General features: G+C 42.8%; 1 protein-coding gene across 1 annotated transcript in view; it reads right to left on the minus strand.

The window, feature by feature from the left end:
• The window catches only part of TGFBR2 (transforming growth factor beta receptor 2), a 63354-nt gene that overhangs the window by 35740 nt on the left and 6273 nt on the right, over positions 1–21341 (minus strand). Inside the window, exon 2 of the mRNA XM_035130371.2 lies at positions 468–633. Coding sequence (XP_034986262.1) covers positions 468–633 — 166 coding nt within the window. The remainder of the gene's footprint in view (positions 1–467; positions 634–21341) is intronic.

Here is a 21341-nt window from a genome sequence, read left to right on the forward strand (position 1 = left end):
AGACTATAAGAAGAGCTTGCTGGATCCCATCTAACCCAGAATCCTGTTTTCACAGTGGCCAACAAGATACCGCAATCTCTTTTGAGACAAGGAAAATCAAAAGCTTGGCAAGTGTAGCATTTCTGTTAGTACTAGAATGCAAGTATATCAGTACCAACCTTGCACATTCTTATTTTGGAATGAAGAATCATGGGCTAAGGCTATACACATAGAATGCTTTACTGAGAACCAAAATAATGATTAGTTGCCATCAGTCTCTATACTTTTTGTCCAAGTATCAAAATTACAAGCGCATATATTACAGCCACTTAACAAAAAAATAAAGATACAACCCTATTTGAATGGCGGAAACATGGAATTGAATACCTGACTTCGCAAGTTTTGAACAACATTTAATTTATACTTCTGCGGGTTAAGAAAATTGTAAACCAAATGCACATGCTTGTTTGTAGCTAGAGTGAACTTACCAGACGGCAGCACAAACTTCATTCTTATCCTCACATATAGAAGTGAGGTTACAGCCACTCATGCAATGGCCTTCATTCATACAGTTGGTTGGTATCACGTCACAAAACTTGCAAAGTGCTGGGATTTTGATTTTGCCATCAAGCATTTTGGATAAATGATCTTCAGCTGCGGACAAGAAAAAAATGCTTTATTTAACATGACAAATTTACATTTGTTCCAAACATTTACTTTGTTCCTACATATACACTATGTGCAGAAGCAAAGGTTTACTGAAGTAAAGGGGGTAGCTTTTTCAACCTAAAATGGTGATAACTGAGCATAGCTATTCACATTCATTCATATATTGAATTTATATACCGCCCTATACCCAGGGCAGTTCACAAACAAAAGATCACAAGATATAAAATCAAAATAAAAACAACAATCCAATAACACGCACACACACACCCAAAAAAGAGACACATTTTAAAGGGCATAGGATGTTGATTAGGTCAGCCAAAGGCCTAGTTAAAAAGGAACGTTTTTGCTTGGTGCCTAAAGGTGTATAATGAAGGCGCCAGGTGAACGTCTTGGTTCACCTGGAGAGCATTCCACAGACGGTGAGCCACTGCAGAGAAGGCCCTGTTCTCATGTTGCCACCCTCCTGACCGAGGAGGCATATGAAGGAGGGCCTCAGAAGGCAATTTCAGGGTCCAGGTAGGTTCATATGGAAAGAGATGGTCCTTGAGGTTTGCCGTCCTGAGCCATTTATTTATGCTTGATAACATTGCAAATGCTCTTCTTATGCCACCCAGAGATCTACAAACATGGGTCAGACTTTTAGGGCAATATCCAACATTAATCCTACACAGCGCAGATCCACTGACGTTTAGGTCCATTAATTTCAGTGGGTCTTTTTGAGTATAATACATTTGAATACAATCCTTAGAAATGAAATAATTCTTCACAATATCAATCTTATGTCACCGGGAATAAATCACCCTTCTGCAAGTCAAAACCACATACTGTCTTGCGGCACCTTGAAGGCTAACCATTTTATTATGGCATAACCTTTAATCAACATACCTCAGGCAAAACTTTTTTAAAGAATAGAATAGAATACAGTACTAAACAAAAACTAAAATAAGCTGCAAAGCTTTCCATGGCAAGGCGGCCTTGGACCATACATCTAAAAAATCTATAACCTTTAGCGTACAAAAGTCCATTTTATCAGATTCATGAAATGTAATCCTTCATTGCAGGTATCTATAAACACGGGTATGAAGGGAGGGAGTGGGGGAGAAGGCGTTCCAAATTTGATCAACAGAGAAACAAGCAATTTAACGCTGTTTTCAGAGCAAAGGGATACATCACGAAACTGATCTTTATCATGAGCAATTCCTTAAAGTATTGCAAGCGGGAAGTAAAAGCAAGCATCGATCATCATAGGCCTGCTTGCTTCCCAACTCTACCTGTTTGGAAGGCAGGTTACAACCATCAGCACTTATCTAACCCACCTCCACCTCTCCAAACACACTTTTGAATGTTATTGATCACTAATTAGAGTGGCTGGGGAAACCTAGCCAGATGGGCGGGGTATAAATTATTATTATTATTATTATTATTATTATTATTATTTATTATTATTATTATTATTATTATTATTTCTTATCAGAAGGTTATCAAATGCTAACACGCATATACAACTGAGGCTTCCTGAACAATATGATTGGCTGATAACATGGCACTTGAGGACCTTCTGCAATCTTCTATTGCCCAGGCTCTTTTGTTTTGGTTTATCCAGACAAAAAGAATTGCATGAGCTACGTGTCACTCTAAAGCTCAAAGAAATAGATCTTAACTCACCTGCTATTCTCAGAAGCACAGCATTACAGGTAGAAACAGTTGCCTGTTATAAACAAACTACCGTACTTTTCCATCTATAGGATGCCCCCTATTTTGGGGGACTCAAAATTTAAGAAAATGGGGGGAGATGGCACAGAGTTGTTGAGTGTTTTTTGCGGAGGATTGCCCAGAATTGTTGAGCTTTTCTTACGGAGGATTGCCAAAAATCGCTCACCCACATGCGTCGCAAACTCCGCCTCCCGTCTGACCCTTCGCCGGCAGAAGCTGCCAATCATCGCCTGTCCAACTGCCGGAGCATCAGCCAATCAACACCACTCATTGCCGCAGCAACCAATAACACGCACAGTAACCACTGACAGCCTCGGCACCAACCAATCAAACGTCCCATGTATAAGACGACCCCCACTTTTTAAAGAAATAATCATAGTCTTATACATGGAAAAGTATGGCAATTTACTGCAGCATAAATGTTTTTGGGTTCAGAGCTGATCCCACACTTCACATCTGACACAGCCAGCTACTGTCCGCATAGACGCTCGACGCTCGTCCTGTATTTCTTGCTACAGACCGAGACCTCTTGGGAAAACGGCAAGTTCTTTTGTTTCTTAATCACGCGAGCTCGGATTTGTCAAATTAAAATTATGATACTTAACCTTGCCACCGAAGATACTGTCATTGCTCATTCAAAATGTGTTTGCATAGCACACCAGAACTTTTCTTCCCTGCCAGTCGAAGTTGAATTTTATGTGACTCCTCCCTCCTTTTATGTGACTCCTCCTTCCCGACGACATAATCAGTTGAAGGTCTGTATCAGCAAGTGCAGAAAAGCAAATGGGAACGCATTGCTTTCGTTTCTTATGCACAGTAAAATGTAAAAGGTAAAGGACCCCTGGACGGTTAAGTCCAGTCAAAGGCGGCTATGGGGTTGTGGCGCTCATCTCACTTTCAGGCCGAGGGAGCCGGCGTTTGTCCACAGAGGGCTTTCCGGGTCATGTGGCCAGCAGGACTAAACAGTTTCTGGCGCTACTCAAAAGACTCCATTCTTGTTTACTGCTATACCAACATGAAGCACATGCACACATATTATGGGGAACAGAGGTGCCAGCTTGAATAAAATATGGGGGGGGAGGTAAGCCATGCCCCACATCATCAATTTCAAGACACAATGTGAATGGCATTGCCCATCAACTTTGGAGGAACCTGGACCCCTCAAATATTTTATTGGTGGGGGAGGGAGGCAAGGGGACATTAGCCCTAGGAGTTGGCTTCTATGGTGGGGAAGCTGGCAGTTAAGAACAGGTCAAATGTCGATCCTACAGAGGTTAGGTCATTTCCATCCTTGCACAGTCAGCCTTCCTAGGGCAACAGTTACTTCACCCTGCCACTCCCGTGTGTGTGTGTGTGTGTGTGTGTGTGTGTGTGTGTGTGTGTAATTAATCCACAAAACTTCTCATGAAGATGGTTGTCCAACAGTGTTTCCACATGCCCATCGACTTCACACAGAGGGGAAGAAGATGGAAGACAGACCAGCCTTCCCAAAAATGGTAGAACATTGGCTGCATTCTGAAGGATTTGCTTTGAGGACAGTGAGTGCGAGTATAAACCACTTCCACTACACCACAGAAGCCAGGTCTGTGTTCACCCCATGTAGGAGTTCAAAAAGTTCCAAGCACTGCTATTGTGAGCAAACAGCCATCATGCAAGTGCATAGATTTGATGGAGACTCATAGAGCAAATCAGACCCTCCAAGTGTCCTATTTTGCAGGGACAGTCCCAGATTTACAGAAGCTTCTGGTTTGATCCCAGAATGTCCCGCTTTTCCTTAGGATGTCCCTATTTTTACTGGAGAAATGTTAGAGGGTATGGAGCTATCTGACCCCTAAGCCAAAGAGATAAAAACTATACAACCTTTAGAAGATATCTGAAGGCAGCCCTGTTTAGGGAGGTTTTTTTTAACATTTAATGTTTTATTATGTTTTTATTTATGTTGGATGGAAGCTGCTCAGAGTGGCTGCGGCAACCCAGTCAGAAGGGTGGGGTATAAATGTTGTTGTTGTTGTTGTTGTTGTTGTTGTTGTTGTTGTTGTTGTTGTTGTTGTTGTTTATTGAATAGGATGTCCCTAAATGTTGAAGGGCATGAGATATGGCAGGTTTTCCATTATGGTGCAATATTAAAATTTCACAGCACCTTCCAGCAAAATGATTGCATAATGAAGGAGTATTTTTTTTTATTTAAAAAAAGTCACTAGCTACTGGGGGGAAATATTTTTCTCTTATGCTTAAGTCGTTATGACCTCACATACTTCAGCATGAATAAATTCTTCAGAATGACCAAGTACAAAAAGGTCACCTGGAGGTTAAAGCCACAGATCATGAGGCAATTTGAGGATTACCAAACCTGGTTTTATCGAAGAGGATTTGTGGATGCGAAGAGGATTTGTGGATGGGAGGGAGGTGATCGAACCTTCCCTCTCCCCGAAGATTCTTTCCTGACAACACCTTTCTCCATTCCCCCCCCCCATCCAGAATCCAAAACAGGAAGCAACTAGGCCTTTGGCAGGCGAACTGGCCTCGCAGAGTGGGCACCCCTTCACCTTAGAAACGTTACAAATGCCTCCTCAGCAAACATATTATTACCCCAACAAACACAGGCTTGGAAGCAAAAGCATCTGCCAAGGTAATGTCTAGTTCTTGCTTTGAAATCTTGAATCCAAGGCAGAATTCTTGGAATTATTTCAGTGGAAGTATACATAGGCAAAAAATGTTTTCCCAGAAACTCCATACAGTAATCAAGATTAATCTAGAGCCATGCCAGAACTTGCTTACTGTTCCTTTTCCTGGATAATTCATGTGGACTTTCAATTCTGATGCAAAGGTTTTGCATGTGTCCTTAAATCATTGCAACAACAAGCCCATGGAGGAAAACAGGATTGTCAGAAAAGCCTTTCGATTTGCAATTTTTGGTTTGTCACTTGTATCAGAAGTTGTCACACTTTTACAGATTCAACAACAACATCTAGTGACAAGACTGCTATCTGGATTCAGCGGAAATGGGCGCACATAATAAGGTGGTACTGTACTATGAAGTAGTAATTAGCTAAATATAGTACAAATTGAGAGTTAGCATTCTTCAAGAATTTGAGGGCAAGAATTTTGTCTGTTTTTACTGGAGAGGGTGCATAGTCTTTTGCAGAAGCGGGACGGTGTGTGTGTGTGTGTGTGTGTGTGTGTGTGTGTGTGTGTAGAGAGAGAGAGAGAGAGAGAGACACCCTCCAAGCAACCACAAAAAAGAGTCATCCATTTTATCACAATTCCCAGAGGGAAAGTGAATCATCTCTTTGGAAACTGGCCACCAGCCTCCTTTGTCTGTGAACTTCTGAACACAAACAAGCAACACAGAAGAGCTCCTTGGATACTGCATACGGTACATATTCTGGATGTTTACACTGCTCTCTTTTGCAATGGGATGTTTGCAAGCACACATTTCTCAACCTAAATCCTAATAAGAGGAAAGGTTAACTGAATCTATATGCCGATATTATATTATATTATTATTATTATTTAGAGTACTATTCTAATGATTGTTGAATGTTACTTTTTTATGTAGGTTGCTTATTTTAAAGTTATGTTTTATTATCACACTAGTGTAATTCAGCCCGTTGAGTAAACGGGCGCTAGAACATCCCAGGGTTCGGGAAAGCGCTTGCGCAGCGCTTCTCCGAACCCCGGGACCTGTTCTTGTTGTCGGCGGCAGGGGGACAGGAACGAAGGAGGAGAAAGCAGCCCTTTCTCTTCCTTCCTCTCCCCCAGCCGCCAACAGGAAGGAGACATCCCGGGTTCGGAGAAGGACTTGCACAGCGCTTCTCCGAACCCCGGGACCTGTCCTTGCTGGACGCACACACGCGTGCTCTCCCCGCCGCCAACGCTCAGTCCGGCTGGGAGCAGCGGTTGGCGGCCGCAGGGAAATGGTAGGTGGGGGGTGGGGAGAGAGCGCGTGTGTGTGCGTGCAGTCTCTGCATCCAATCCCTGTGTCCGTAGGGCACATGCGCAGTAGCACGGACACAGGGACACAGGGAATCTGGACGCAGAGACACTTGCACTTTATTATATAGGATTTTTGTATTGCATTAGATTGTTATAAGATGTCCAATTTTTGTTTCTTCAGCTCGTAAACCGCCTTGAGCAGGCACCCCCAAACTGCGGCCCTCCAGGTGTTTTGGCCTACAACTCCCATGATCCCTAGCTAACAGGACCAGTGGTCAGGGAAGATGGGAACTGTAGTCCAAAACATTTGGAGGGCCGAAGTTTGGGGATGCCTGGCCTTGAGTATTGTAAGATAGAAAGATGGTATACAAATTAAAAATGATGATGAATGATGGTGAATCTGTCCAATATTTGTTAGGTAATCTCAGCTCCATATTCAAGCACAAGCCTGGTAGCCACAGGTGACAAGGAATTATGTGCAGGTGAGTAAGCAGGCTGGCCAAGGAGAGACAAGATCTCTGTCCCTCTTTATGAACTGTAAAGGTAAAAGGCCCCTGGCGTCTGGATGGTTAAGTCCAGGCGACTATGGGGTTGCGGCGCTCATCTCGCTTTCAGGCCGAGGGAGCTGGCGTTTGTCCACAGACAGCTTTCCGGGTCGTGTGGCCAGCTTGACTAAACCGCTTCTGGCACAATGGGACACTGTGAAGGAAGCCATAGCACATGGAAACTCCGTTTACCTTCCCACCACAGTGGTACCTATTTATCCACTTGCACTGGCATGCTTTCGAACTGCTAGGTTGGCAGGAGCTGGGACCGAGCAACGGGAGCTCACCCCATCACAGGGATTCGAACTGCCGACCTTCTGATGGGCAAACGCAAGAGGCTCGGATTGCGGAGGAAGGAAACTGCAGCACTAAAATTCAGTAGGTCAACCCAAGAGGGATGGAGCGCTTCTCTCTCCTCTCGCAGTCCCAAGGGCTATCTGTTTTTAAAGACTCATCACTTTTATGAAGTTATTGACAAGGTTGATTTATCTCAGCTATCAGCAGCATACTAAAACTGCCCCCCACCCAACAAGATCAACTGGAGAAGTCCTGCTAAGAGTTGTAAATGAAAATGAGAGGCAGTGTAAGTTTTCCCCAGTGGTGGTGGTTGGGGAGGGGGGAGCTTGTCTGTGATTATCCCTTTATTGTTGAAGGCATTGCCTTGCAAACCTAACTGCTTCAGAGTCATCAGCTCCTTAGTATGCAATATTATGGATTACTTTTTGGATTGGCATTTTATAGTGGGCATAAGCAAAGATATAATGAAGCAGATTTTGATTGTGGAAGGTGGTAATTATATTTTATCACCACAAATAGGAAGGCTCATCATATCTATGGTGGTGAGTTCATTTATTGATTTGACGGATTTGTTCTTGCAAGTTTAGAAAAGATGGAATGGAAACATGCAAGTAAAACAAGCAAGCAAAACTGCCTTTGCTCCAAAGATGTGTTGTGGTAAGATTAAAGAGCCAGAAGCATCTTCCATTGATGACTGGGTATCTTTTATTTAAGAAAAGGTAAAGGTAAAGGGGCCCCTCACCATCAGGTCCAGTCGTGTCCAACTCTGTGGTTGCGGCGCTCATCTTGCTCTATAAGCCGAGGGAGCCGGCGTTTCTCCGCAGACAGCTTCCGGGTCATGTGGCCAGCATGACAAAGCTGCTTCTGGCCGAACAGAGCAGCGCACGGAAACGCCGTTTACCTTCCCGCTGTAGCGGTCCCTATTTATCTACTTGCATTTTGACGTGCTTTCGAACTGCTAGGTGGGCAGGAGCAGGGACCGAGCAACAGGAGCTCACCCCATCATGGTGATTCGAACCGCCGACCTTCTGATCAGCAAGCCCTAGACTCTGTGGTTTAACCCACAGTGCCACCTGGGTCCCTCCTTATTTAAGAAAAGACAAAGGTAAAAGCCCTGCTGTAGCAATGATGCTTACTGAATATGATTACTGTGGGTTTTGTTAAAAAAAGGTTTAATTGTAAACACTTTGAAATCAGGCTTATGTTGATCTGATATTTGAGAGAATAACTGTGAAAATAAAGAAAACCAGAAAAGCACTTCATACACCAAGAGTCTCTAGAGCTGTAAGACTTTCATTTTAAAATCAATAGCATACCGTAACATAAAAGATTTGGCTCTCACTATAACATCCCAAAGAGCCAAATATGCTACAACAATGCAGGTGCCAACGGTGATGCAATCAGAGAGGTCTGGCCAAAATGTATAAATAATGAACCCTGCACCGTTTTTAAAGGAGCCAGGCTAGTGCAAAGGCACATTGCCAGTTACAATACAAAACACAACGAGGACCCCTATACAAAATGCACAACAAACAACAAGGCCCACATACAGTATGTACAAATCTACACTGCAAAACACTTCATGTGTATATTTCGCTCAAATACACACAGAGATTAGCCTTAAGTAAGGCTTAGGATAGGACACAAAACTAAATGGAAAGGAAAATGAAAAGAAATGATGTTTCACTCACACCAACTGAAGGTGGGCCTTAACGCTGAATTTCCTGCCTTTTGTAGCAAACATCATGTCAACTATATGGGTTTAAGCCTCATTTCCTGTGAGGGTGTTTTTCTTTCTAAAAACATTCATTCAAGTTCATAGCACATGTGATTTACAGTTCTGAGCAACAACAAAAAGAGAGAGTGGTTGGACTTTTTTTCACTGCAGTCTCATGAGAAATTTGTGTTGTATGTATAAAAAGAGCTACTGCAACTATCTGTTAAAAAAAATATCAGGCAAATTACTTAACCCTGTTAAATCAGGAAAGGGGTATATTTGTCACTCCAGATCAGGCATCCCCAAACTTTGGCCCTCCAGATGTTTTGGACTACAATTCCCATCTTCCCCAACCACTGGTCCTGTTAGCTAGGGATCATGGCAGTTGTAGGCCAAAACATCTGGAGGGCCGCAGTTTGGGGGTGCCTGCTCCAGATGTTGCTGGACTACAGCTGCCATCCTTCCTGACTACTGCATATATTGGCTAGTGGAATGATGGGAGCTGGGAAGGGAGGAGAGGGGGAAAGGCCCATTGCACAGGTGGGAGACCTTGCACAGGACACCTGCTGGCAGGATATACCATATTAGCTGAATGCAAATAAATAAACAGCTCAGGACCGCAAACCTAAAGGACCGCCTCTTTCCATATGAACCTACCCTGGACGCTGAGATCATCTTCTGAGGCCCTTCTTTGTGTGCCTCCTCCTCGAGAGGTCCGGAGGGTGGCAACACAAGAATGGGCCTTCTCTGCAGCGGCTCCCCGTCTGTGGAATGCTCTCCCCAGGGAAGTTCGCCTGGCACCTTCATTATACACCTTTAGGCACCAGGCAAAAACGTTCCTTATTAACCAGGCCTTTGGTTGACCTGACAGACATCCTATACCCTTTGAAAATATGGCTCTTGGGGGGGGGGGGTTATTGGGCATAGCTGCCAAGTTCTCCCTTTTTAAAGGGAAATTCCCTTATGCTGAATAGGCTTCTTCGCGAGAAAAGGGAAAACTTGGCAGCTATGGTTATTGGGTTATTGTTCTTATTTTGATTTTATATATTGTGATATTTTCTGTGAACTGCCCTGAGACCTCCAGTGTTTTGAAGTGTTTTGCAGGTATATTTGCACTGCAATGGCTACCTGTAAGCTACTGGACCCAAGGTGTTGGTAACAGTTTATATTATAAAGCCCTTAGCGGCACAAGACCCAAGTATCTGCCTCCTCCAATACTAAATGGCTCAATCCTGCTTGGTGGAATAACCTTCCTTTTTGTGCTTGCTCCCTTCATTGTTGGGATTTGAACCTCAGTTAAAGACACTTTCTTAACCACACCTTTTCAGTTTGATATGTTTGCCCCCCCCCCCAAAAAAGCAAGGGATGGATGGTGTTTTTTCCATTAGTGTGACTTTATGAATATTTTATTTTCATTGATTGGTGTTATTTTATTGTTTATCCTTTGACATACATCTCCCCATGCTCTGTTCGACAAAGCGTGATTCATAAATACCATAAAGCCACTCTGAAGTCCGCACATTTTAATGTTTTTCTATATAGGTCTGCTAGTTAAATATGCTTCCCCACCCCACATAAGAGAATTGTTTCCGAGCATTAAAAAATAATATTTGGAGTATAGACTTTCATTATAAAACATAGATATTTTCTCTTGTCAGTTTACACGGAGGGAAAAATATGTACCATTATCTTATTAGTAAAAAATAACAACTCAATACTTTGGGACAAGAACAGATCGGAATATTTTGGGGATTTCAAAAGCCATGAATGCGATATTTGTCATACACTTCCTGATGTGAGGCAAAAATAAAAAGATTTTTAAAGCCCTTAGGATTTGCTTCCTTGATAAATGTTGCCATCTGAAATAAATGAAAGTCTATATAGGCAAAAAACAGAACAGAACTTATATAAGCTAACTTTTAAAATGACTTAAATTACTCTTAGCAGAATGTTGCACAAAAATACTTATTTCGAAGCTTTGAGTGTCCCTGAGAGAATTCTAAATATGATGCTACAGTATGCCCAATATCATTGACGGGGGGGAGTGAAAGCAGCATTTTATCTACCATATGTTTGGTTACCAGCAAACCTATTTTATGCCTCATTGGTCACGTCATAAATTTCCTTTTCCTATTGTTTAAAAGCCAGCCCTCTGAGCAATCTGCCAAAACTTGAATCAACACCAATTGCAATACAGTACCTCGTTGTCAAACAGATGGAAAGCACAGAGAGCAAGCCTCAACTTCATCCGTAATAATGGGCAACTGTCAATCAACTTGTGTGTGTGTGTGTGTGTGTGTGTGTGTGTGTGTGTGTGTATGGATATGGATATGGATATGGATATGGATATATAAAAAGGTAAAGGTAAAGGACCATGACAGTTAAGTCCAGTAACAAACAACTCTGGGGTTGTGGCGCTCATCTCGCTTTACTGGCCGAGGGAGCTGGCATTTGTCCGCAGACAGTTTTTCTGGGTCATGTGGCCAGCATGACTAAGCCGTTTCTGGCGAAACCAGAGCAGTGCACGGAAACGCCGTTTACCTTCCTACCAGAGCGGTACCTATTTATCTACTTGCACTTTGAATATTTTTATTGGTTTTCTAATATTACAAAAAGTGATAGCAAAAACACAGAAAGTACAAAAAACAAAAACAAAACAAAACAAAAAGAGTAATTAATACACATCAAAATCTCATTTGGGTTGGCAGGAGCTGGGACCGAACAAAGGGAGCTGACCCCGTCGCGGGGATTTGAACAGCCAACCTTCCGATCAGCAAGCCCTAGGCTCTGTGGTTTAGACCACAGCGCCACCCATGTGGCATAGGGATATATAGATATATATAGATGAGTGTTATTCCCTGGTGGAAACTAGTCTCCAATTCATTGCACTGTGATTCAACTGTGTAAAGAGAAAATTCAGACAATCAATGGGTATATCGTGATCATCTCAAATGCCATTCTATATGTCAGCTCCTTGCCTAGAACTATCCAATCCCGGGCAGCTAGCACTATGCACAGAATCAAGATTTGATACCGTCTGACAAACGTTCAAAAACTCCTACTCTGGAGACAAGCACAAAGCTTAACTCTACATGTGATGATAGCTGGGTGACCAACAGCAGGGCGTCAGCATATGTATACATTTGAAGCGGCTCACTGTGTACAGTGGCTATGTGGATTACCCGTTAGCACAGCAGCTTCTTCTTTTTTAAGGCAAAAACCCCCCAGATTTAGTATTTAAAGCAACCCTAAAACAGAAGATCAACAATAGCCTAGACTTATTTCACAGAAGATAAATCCAGTGTTTCGTACAGCAAATACTTTGACATCTGGACAGTGTTTGAAATTAGCCAGGAGCCAGGCGCATTTCGCACCTGACTACTGGCCACTTGCAACCAAGTGAGCATGCCCGACATCTCCACCATCTGGAGGTGCATGCCTAGGGATCACTGGACCTGGACTGCTTTCACACACTAATACCCCATCCTGTAGAATTCTATCAGTTATATTTTATCTGCACAATCAGAATGAATTTCTGGAACCAACATGCTTTTTCTGTGCAGCCTGAGCAGAAGCAGTCACCATTGAGAAAAAGAGGTCGGAATAGGACTGTCCCTGGATCAAGTGACTTTTCTTCTTTAAGTTCTCAAAGCTCTTAACCGAGCTCAAGGTTGTCATCTGAACTAGCCAGATGCTTAACTGAGAATCAATCACAGTCCATCATTTGAAAAGTAAGACTTTAGAGCAGTCTTACCCCCAAAATGGCAACTAGACATTCAATTTTTGGTGACAGTAACCTTGGTTTAAGGAGCCATTTGGTGCCTAGCTTATATATCTGAGTTTCTAACACTGCATCCTGGGCAATAACATCACCTGATTCTCATTATGCTGTAAAGCAGCCATCACCAACCAGCTGCTTTTCAGATGATGTTAGACTACAACTCCCATCATTCCTTGCCATTGGCCTTGCTGGCTCTAACAATATCCACATGGCATTATCTAAACCACAACAGCTGCTGCTGAAAGCCTGAGCAGTATTCAGAAAACTTGGGTGCCAGATGTTTAGAATCATGCCAACGAGGCGCCATTAGTTTACTCCATTTTGCAGCTCTTCTCAAAGAAGGGTGGTATTTTATTTATTCTGTAACTACATGCCTGCAGATGTTTCCAGTGCTGATAATTAAATCTAGGCTACTTCCACACAAAGCATTGTGCACACTCATAATATACTTTAAAATATTACTGCCATCTATTCATCCATTGCAGAAAAACTGCATCCCCAAGCTCTTCCAAATCTAGCCTGGCCTTTTTTTTTGGGGGGGGGGGGTGTCATTAGGATATACAATTAAGAAGCATACATTAGCTGCAGCCCTCCAGCCTAAAATACAGAATTTTCATTTGCTCCAGAAGTTCTAAGTTACGTTTCTGTCCCTGGTTTTAGATTTCTCTCCCACCTACTGCCTGTGAAAACCCAACTCACAACAGCAAGTCACTGATGTTTGTGCTATTAAATGTATTTTGCTTCCATTTCCCTACCACTGGCACCATAAAGGGATTCCTTATGAACTAAGATCCTTAAAAGAGGGTGAACATCTATTAAACAATGATAAAACAAAACAGTGCTATTTAAATTGTCGTGTTTTTCTTTTAAAATTCTGCTGTTTGCTTATGAGGGGTAGGCTGCTGTGGGTGGACTTTGCCCCCCAAAAGAAGTCTATGAATAATTTTATAAACCACCACATAATGTGGGCATTTCTTCAATTCAATTTGAAACACAAAGCCACATTTTGGTTCAGTAACTAAAGCAGTAGTTATTTTACTGCACTACAAATAAAAGTAACATCTCTAGTTTTCCGGCATCTTGCCTAACGAGCCGTTCTGGGGAACATGAAAGCCTGAAACACTTTCATGGCATTCTGGTTGAGCCTAAGAACGGTATTGCTCATCTGTAGAGTTATTTTTTTTAAGTGAAAACATTCTGGACATTCAGAAAGTGCTGTCAGCTTACCCCAAGCCTTTCAAGCTAAATTAAAAGCACAATAGGGCTAATACCATCTTCCTCTCATTCCTTCCACATGTGAAGAAATGCAGTGGCTTCCTGCAGCCCTCACTAATATAATCCCCATGCTTTATAGTGCTGCATGGCTGAGTTTTATTTCATTTTTAATGTGGCTTGTTGAGCAACAGTTTTGCTTTATCAGACATGCATCTGTCAGTAGCATAAAACTGGAACACCACAGATGTCTGTCTCCTGGCTGGTGTCAGCATAGCAGGCAATTGCTCTAGCGAGAGAACTGGTAACGCTTCCTGGAAGCCGGTATCAATAACTACAGCTGTCAAGTAAAGGTATGAAAAGAAGAGGGTTGAACTGGAACAACAGAATTCTGTGGACCAGCCTTTGCCCACCAGATGTTTTGGACTACAACTCCCATCAGCGCCAGCCAGCAGTCATGCTGACTGGGGCTGTCGGGAGCTCTAGTCCAGCACATCTGGGGTGCACTGAGTTGGCAAAGGCTGGTCTAGACTGGAACCTAGCACGGATTGTATTGATCAATTTACAGTCACTGTAAAGTTCCTTGCAACTAGACCACACACTTTCCCTATATGTATGTGTTTGTGGGTACACACGTGAATGTGTATATACATACACACACCTTAAACCCATGCACTTATGTGCAGTGTTAGAAACTCAGATATACAGTGGTACCTCGGTTTAAGTACACAATTGGTTCTGGAAGTCTGTACTTAACCTGAAACGTACTTAACCTGAAGCGAACTTTCCCATTGAAAGTAATGGAAAGTGGATTAATCCGTTCCAGACGGACCGCGGAGTACTTAAACTGAAGCGTACTTAACCTGAAGCGAACTTTCCCATTGAAAGTAATGGAAAGTGGATTAATCCATTCCAGACGGGTCCACGGAGTACTCAACCTGAAGCGTACTTAACCCGAAGTATGAGTGTAATTGGTTCCGGAAGTCCGTACTTAACCTGAAGCGTACTTAACCTGAAGCAAACTTTCCCATTGAAAGTAATGGGAAGTGGATTAATCCATTCCAGACCGGTCCGCAGAGTACTTAAACTGAAAGTACTCAAACCGAAGCGTACTTAAACTGAGATGTGACTGTATAACCTGGGTGGCAAATGGCTCCTTAAACCAAGGTTACCGTTGCCAAAATGGAATGCCTAGTTGACATTTGGGGGTAAAGTCTTATTTTTCAAATGGAGGACTTGACTCTGATTGATTCTCAGTTAAGCATCAGGCTAGTTCAGGTGACAGCCTTGAGCTAAGTTAAGAACTTTGAGAACTTAAAGAAGCAAAGTCACTTGATCTAGCCAGGGACAGTCCACATATATACTGGCCTATTCCGGTCTCTTTTTCTTAATGGTGACTGTTCCTGCTCAGGCTGCACAGGGGAAAAAACATGTCAGTTCCAGAAATTCATTCTGCAGATAAAATATAACTGATAGAATTCTACAGGATGGGGTACTAGTGTGTGAAAACAGCCCAGATCCAACGACCCCAGATAGTTATGACAAACAATATCCTGGCACCCAAGCATCTTCACTTGGTCGCAAGTGGTCAAAAGCCAGGTGCAAAATGCGCCTGGCGCCTGGCTAATTTCAAACACTGCTTCTGTGCCCAAGAACCTGAGGCCTCATATGCCTATTCTATACTAAACTCCTTCCCTGTCAGAGACATTCTGTTTCTGCATATCACAAACCACAGGAAGGGACTGTGCTCTCGTGCTCAGGTCCTGCAAAAACAGGATGCTGGCCTAGATGGGCCACTGGCCTGATCCAGCACACTCCTCTTATGTTACTACACTAGAGTCTGGGGTTAAATAGAAATGTCCTAATACAACTCTAAAAATGGCTAAGCACATAGTGCCAACTTTTACAAACAAGCCTCAGTTGAAATTGCAGCTCGGATTTTAAACTCTGCTCAGTAGAATAACAAACAGTTAAGCTCGGCTGCTAACAAGCCCTCCAAACGGATATTTCAGATGTTTGTGGGCTATAAAGTTTTGCATCTGAGAAATTTAAAAAATGTCCGCCTTCCTGTGGAATGCCTGCTTTTGGCATAAACCAAGGCATTACTCAATACAGGAAGCTCAGCTTTTCTTCTTAAATTTTGCAAGTCCTTTCTGTTTATATTTTAAATTTAATTAAGTGAAGTGTTGGGGGGAAGTTTCAAGGTGGAAAGCTCCGGATTCTCACTAGGAAAGAGAACTGCTGATTTCTCTCCAAGGGTGCTCCTCTCCAAGGGTGACCAAAGAAATCCAAGAGAGTTTGCAAGGGACACTGAGAAGGAATTGGATTAATTCCCAATGTTTGCATAACGGGACCTGTAATTCCACTGTCCACATGCCCTAAAGGAAGTGTTGCATCACTTTCTGGGATGAGCAGGATGAGCCCCCATCCTTTCCTTCAACACTGGAGCTTGGGAGGGAACAGGATCTCATCTCTACAGTCATGCTCTGCTCCATTCACATCTTATGTGGGGGTTACGATCTGGGGATGGCATGGATACACAAACTGCATATACTCAAACCAGTGTTAGAAACTCAGATATACAGTGGTACCTTGGTTCTCAAACTTAATCTGTTCCGGAAGTCCATTCCATAACCAAAGCGCACTTTCCCATAGAAAGTAATGCAAAATGGATTAATCCGTTCCAGACTTTTAAAAACAACCCCTAAAACAGCAAATTTAACATGAATTTGAGACCACTGGTTCATAAAATGAAAGCAATAAACAATGTACTGCAGTCACACAATCATTCAGTAAATCAGTAGCTGAACTGAGTTCCACATAGCCACAAAAACAAAACAAAAAGGCCGCAAAAAGAAAAACGCAAAATAAATAGCAAAAACTGACAGACCTCAGCGTAACACTCAAAACCGAAGCATGGCACTTCTAGTTTTGCGGAGTTCGTATACCGAATAGTTTGTTATCAGGTATAACAGCTTCCGAAAAAAGTTCCCAAACTGGAACGCTTACTTCCGGGTTTGCAGTGTTTGGGTTCCAAGGCGTTTGAGAACCAAGGTACCACTGTATTATCTAATCACCAAATGGCACCTCAAACCTGGGCTACGGTCGCCACAATGCAATGTCTAGGCACCTTTTTTCCCCACCCCATGGGATATATTATTATTATTATTATTATTATTATTATTATTATTATTATTATTTCTATACCACTTTATATTTTAAAGAACAAATCTCAAAGCAGTTTGCAACACATTAAAACACCAAATGAAAAAATCCAGAATAAAACTAATTCTAGCTTCAAGGAAAATATTGCAGATCCTTCTCTAAGGGACATTTTGCTTTCCCCAGTTGCCAACCTGGCATTCAGAGATCTCCACGTGGTTGCAATTGGGCTCGCGCCAGTCACAAAATGTGCCTGGGTAATATCAAAAACTGACTCACATCCCACACACACACCCCGTGTGAGAGCCAGTGTGGTGTACTGGTTTAAGAGCGGTAGACTCATAATCTGATGAACCGGGTTCGCGTCTCCGCACCTCCACATACAGCTGCTGGGTGACCTTGGGCTAGTCACACTTCTTTGAAGTCTCTCAGCCCCACCCACCTCAAAGAGTGTTTGTTGTGGGAGAGGAAGGGAAAGGAGAATGTTAGCCGCTTTGAGACTCCTTTGGGTAGTGATAAAGCGGGATATCAAATCCAAACTACTCTTCTTCTTCTTCTTCTTCTTCTTCTTCTTCTTCTCCTTCCTTCCTTCCTTCCTTCCTTCCTTCCTTCCTTCCTTCCTTCCTTCCCTCCCTCCCTTGCAGAGCAGGTACACTGATTTGTCCTTGGTTGGTAAGCAAGACAGGGAGCTTAATAGCTCTTTCCATGCCAGAAATGGCCGCATTTAATTTACAGAATTTCAACCGGCTGGCTTCAACTGTGCATGGCGGAATCTGTACAGGTTAAAAGCGTTTAGGATGCATTTTGAGGTACTGTATCTCAAAAGTGGGACCTGGGCAGCACAAGCCACAGCTGCCCTCCTGAGCTTGGAGCTGTAAAAAGTGTATGGGTCGTCTCTCAGTAGCAGTGCTAGTCCTGAGGTGGTCGGAGGTCTGTAGAAGCACAGCAATGAAGCTGAATGTTGGAAGATGCAGGACCGATAAAAGAAAAGACCTCTTCATGCATTGAATAGTCCAGCTACGGAACTTGCCTCCTCAAGAGGCAGTAATGACCACCAACTTGGATGGCTTTAGAAGAGGATTAGACAAAATCATGGAGGAGGCGTCTATCAATGGCTACTAGCCATGACGGCTGGACTCTACCTCCACAGATGGTTTGAAATACCAGTTGCTGGAAACTACAGGAGGGCAAAGTGCTCATGTTCTGCTCCCTAGCTTCCCAAAGGTATTTGGTTGGCCACTGTGAAAACAGGATGCTGGAATAGATGTTCCATTGGCCTGATTCAGCAGGCTATTCTTACGTTCAAAACCACAGGAATACCAACTTGATAACTCAGAGTGAAGTACTGATAACGCCAAGGTTGTGGGTTTGAAACCAGCAGCATATTAGTTTCCAGATGGTTCTTGGGTCCCTTCCAACTCTATGATTCTAGGAGCGATCCCCTTTTCAGCTCAAAGCTCAAGAAGGGGGCTAAGGCTTGCTATTTTCACGCTCCAAAGTGCTTGGATTGCAACTTGCTCCAAAGTATCCTGAGAAAACAGCAAGACTACGGGAATAATCCCTGCTCCCTTCCCCTACTCCAGGGTTGAGGGAAAATCTGGGAAGGCCTGGAGCTGAAAAAGGAGCAAGGAGCTGGAAAAGGAGCAAGGAGCCTGGAGCTGGAAAAGGAGCAAGGGATTCACCGAGTTCTAGAGGTGCAGCATGAGGTCAGGAATATGCAGGATCTTGCCCATCCAATATTTGGCTGGCTACCAAAGACGCCCCAAAATTGTCACACTTCTCGCTATCATTAGAAGTAGAAATGGCTGCTATGGATTAATAGTCCTGGCTGGTATTTATTGATATAGACTTGATTCATAGCTCACTAGGTAGCTCATTAAATGCGGTCAGGTAAATATTAGTAATTCATATACGTAGCATGTTTATTTTATTTATCTACACAAAACATTCCTTTCCCACCCACTGGCTACAACTTGGAGCCTAGGGTGGCTAACAGGAATAGATAAAACAGCCGTACAAATTCACACGAAAGGTTTTTTTTTAAAGAAAAAATCACGGAATATTAAAGCTATTATAAGTGCAGCAATAATAAAGTGCACAGAACTTCATCTTGATATGTGCTTTAATGCATATTTAATACATGTTCAACAAACTAATGTAATCTTGAGAATAAAATGTAATACTTGGGGAGTTAACAACTGGCATTTTGTGTGTGTCACATATTGCCTTAATTAGTTGACATATGCAATCTTGCCTTCTGAAGACTTTGTGCTCTTTGAAAAAAACCTCTTCCTCATTTACACTAACAGGGTTGTTGGCTTATGGAATACCACAACAAACAATGGTGAGCGCCTGTCTAAACCATATGCTGCAAAGAAAAAGGGTCACAAGAAACTGTTATGGCCGACACAAAGTACCCATTTCACAGAGGGGGAAATATTGACAGTGCTCAGAATTCAACAAAACAGGTGAAATACCTACACACAAAATAAAACACAGACAAAAATGCCGGCTATCCTCCCCCTATAAAAAAATGCAAACTTGCCAACCAAAGTGGCAGGGGACGACACAAATAAAATATCCATTTTTAAAATTAAAATTTAAAAGCTGGTAGAGGGTCTTAGCTTTGGGGGGGGGGGTGTCTTAGGGTAACTTGGTGCACACAGGTGCTATATTTGGGGTCCTGGTTGTAAATACATGTCTTCAGACCATTCTGCCTGCCAATTACAATTTGTTGATCATTTAAAAATACAGACATGTGTTCCTTCTGGTAACTATTCCGCTCACAAGTAGCTCAGAGGCTTGTAATCAGAGTTGAACAATTTCACTGGCATGTGCAATACTATAACGAGAAGATTCCGTCTCCAGCCCTGTTTAATTAGCTACCTCTTGCTAATTAGGAGCTGCATCATGTGAGAAGGTAAGAAATCACTAGAGTTGCAACTAAAAGAGCAACCCCTCAAAAACAGAAAACTCTGGCTACCTAACACATATTTTCATGACTAGACAAAATGGAGGAACTGAAGATTATTATTTTTTTGTTCTTCTAAGAATTTCCCAAATGTTCAGCTGTTTCAGTTTACAATTACAGCAATTTGAGGCACAGACATTAAAGACATCTGATTTTCAGAAAGTGACAACATGTCTTTTTTAGGACATCCCCTTTCTAAATGAGAGGCAGAGCTTTCCCCTGAAAAAGAAAGAAAGAAAAAGCAGCAGGAATGGAGATACTAAAAGTCTGCAGAAACGTCTAATGCAGGCATGTCAAACCTGCGGCCCTCCAGATGTTTTGGCCTACAACTCCCATGATCCCTAGCTAGCAGGACCAGTGGTTGGGGAAGATGGGAATTGTAGTCCAAAACATCTGGAGGGCCGCAGGTTTGACATGCCTGGTCTAATGCCTGTTTGCCACCCACCTTTTTTATTTTCTTTCTTCAAATTTAGAGGTTTCATTTATTTGTGAAAGGCTGTCTGCCATATGCCTTCAGAGGGGGAAGAATCTATCAGGCTCCTTCATCTTTTACCAACTAGTCATAGCAGAACTCTTAACAATTGCTGTAGTGTACAGTTTCAAGATTTGATCACAACTAAGCAGAGCAGGCCTTCAGCACGCTTCCTGGAGGCCGAGCTACAATAGACATTAAATACTTAAATGGCAAATAGAAGGGGAAGAAATGGAGGCAGTGAGAGATTTTACTTTCTTGGGCTCCTTCATCACTGCAGATGGTGACAGCAGTCACGAAATTAAAAGACGCCTGCTTCTTGGGAGAAAAGCAATGACAAACCTAGACAACATCTTAAAAAGCAGACACATCACCTTGCCTACAAAGGTCCGTATAGTTAAAGCTATGGTTTTCCCAGTAGTGATGTATGGAAGTGAGAGCTGGACCATAAAGAAGGCTGATCGCCGAAGAATTGATGCTTTTGAATTATGGTGCTGGAGGAGACTCTTCAGAGTCCCATGGACTGCAAGAAGATCAAACCTCTCCATTCTGAAGGAAATCAGCCCTGAGTGCTCCCTGGAAGGACAGATCCTGAAGCTGAGGCTCCAATACTTTGGCCACCTCATGAGAAGAGAAGACTCCCTGGAAAAGATCCTGATGTTGGGCAAGATTGAGGGCACTAGGAGAAGGGGACGACAGAGGACAAGATGGTTGGACAGTGTTCTTGAAGCTACGAACATGAGTTTGACCAAACTGCGGGAGGCAGTGGAAGACAGGAGTGCCTGGCGTGCTATAGTCCATGGGGTCACGAAGAGTCGGACACAACTAAACGACTAAACAACAACAACAACTTAAATTCACAGATACATGGTCACTTTTTTACAAAC

The sequence above is a fragment of the Zootoca vivipara genome, chromosome 12 (genome assembly GCF_963506605.1).
Source record: "Zootoca vivipara chromosome 12, rZooViv1.1, whole genome shotgun sequence".
Lineage (NCBI taxonomy): Eukaryota > Metazoa > Chordata > Lepidosauria > Squamata > Lacertidae > Zootoca > Zootoca vivipara.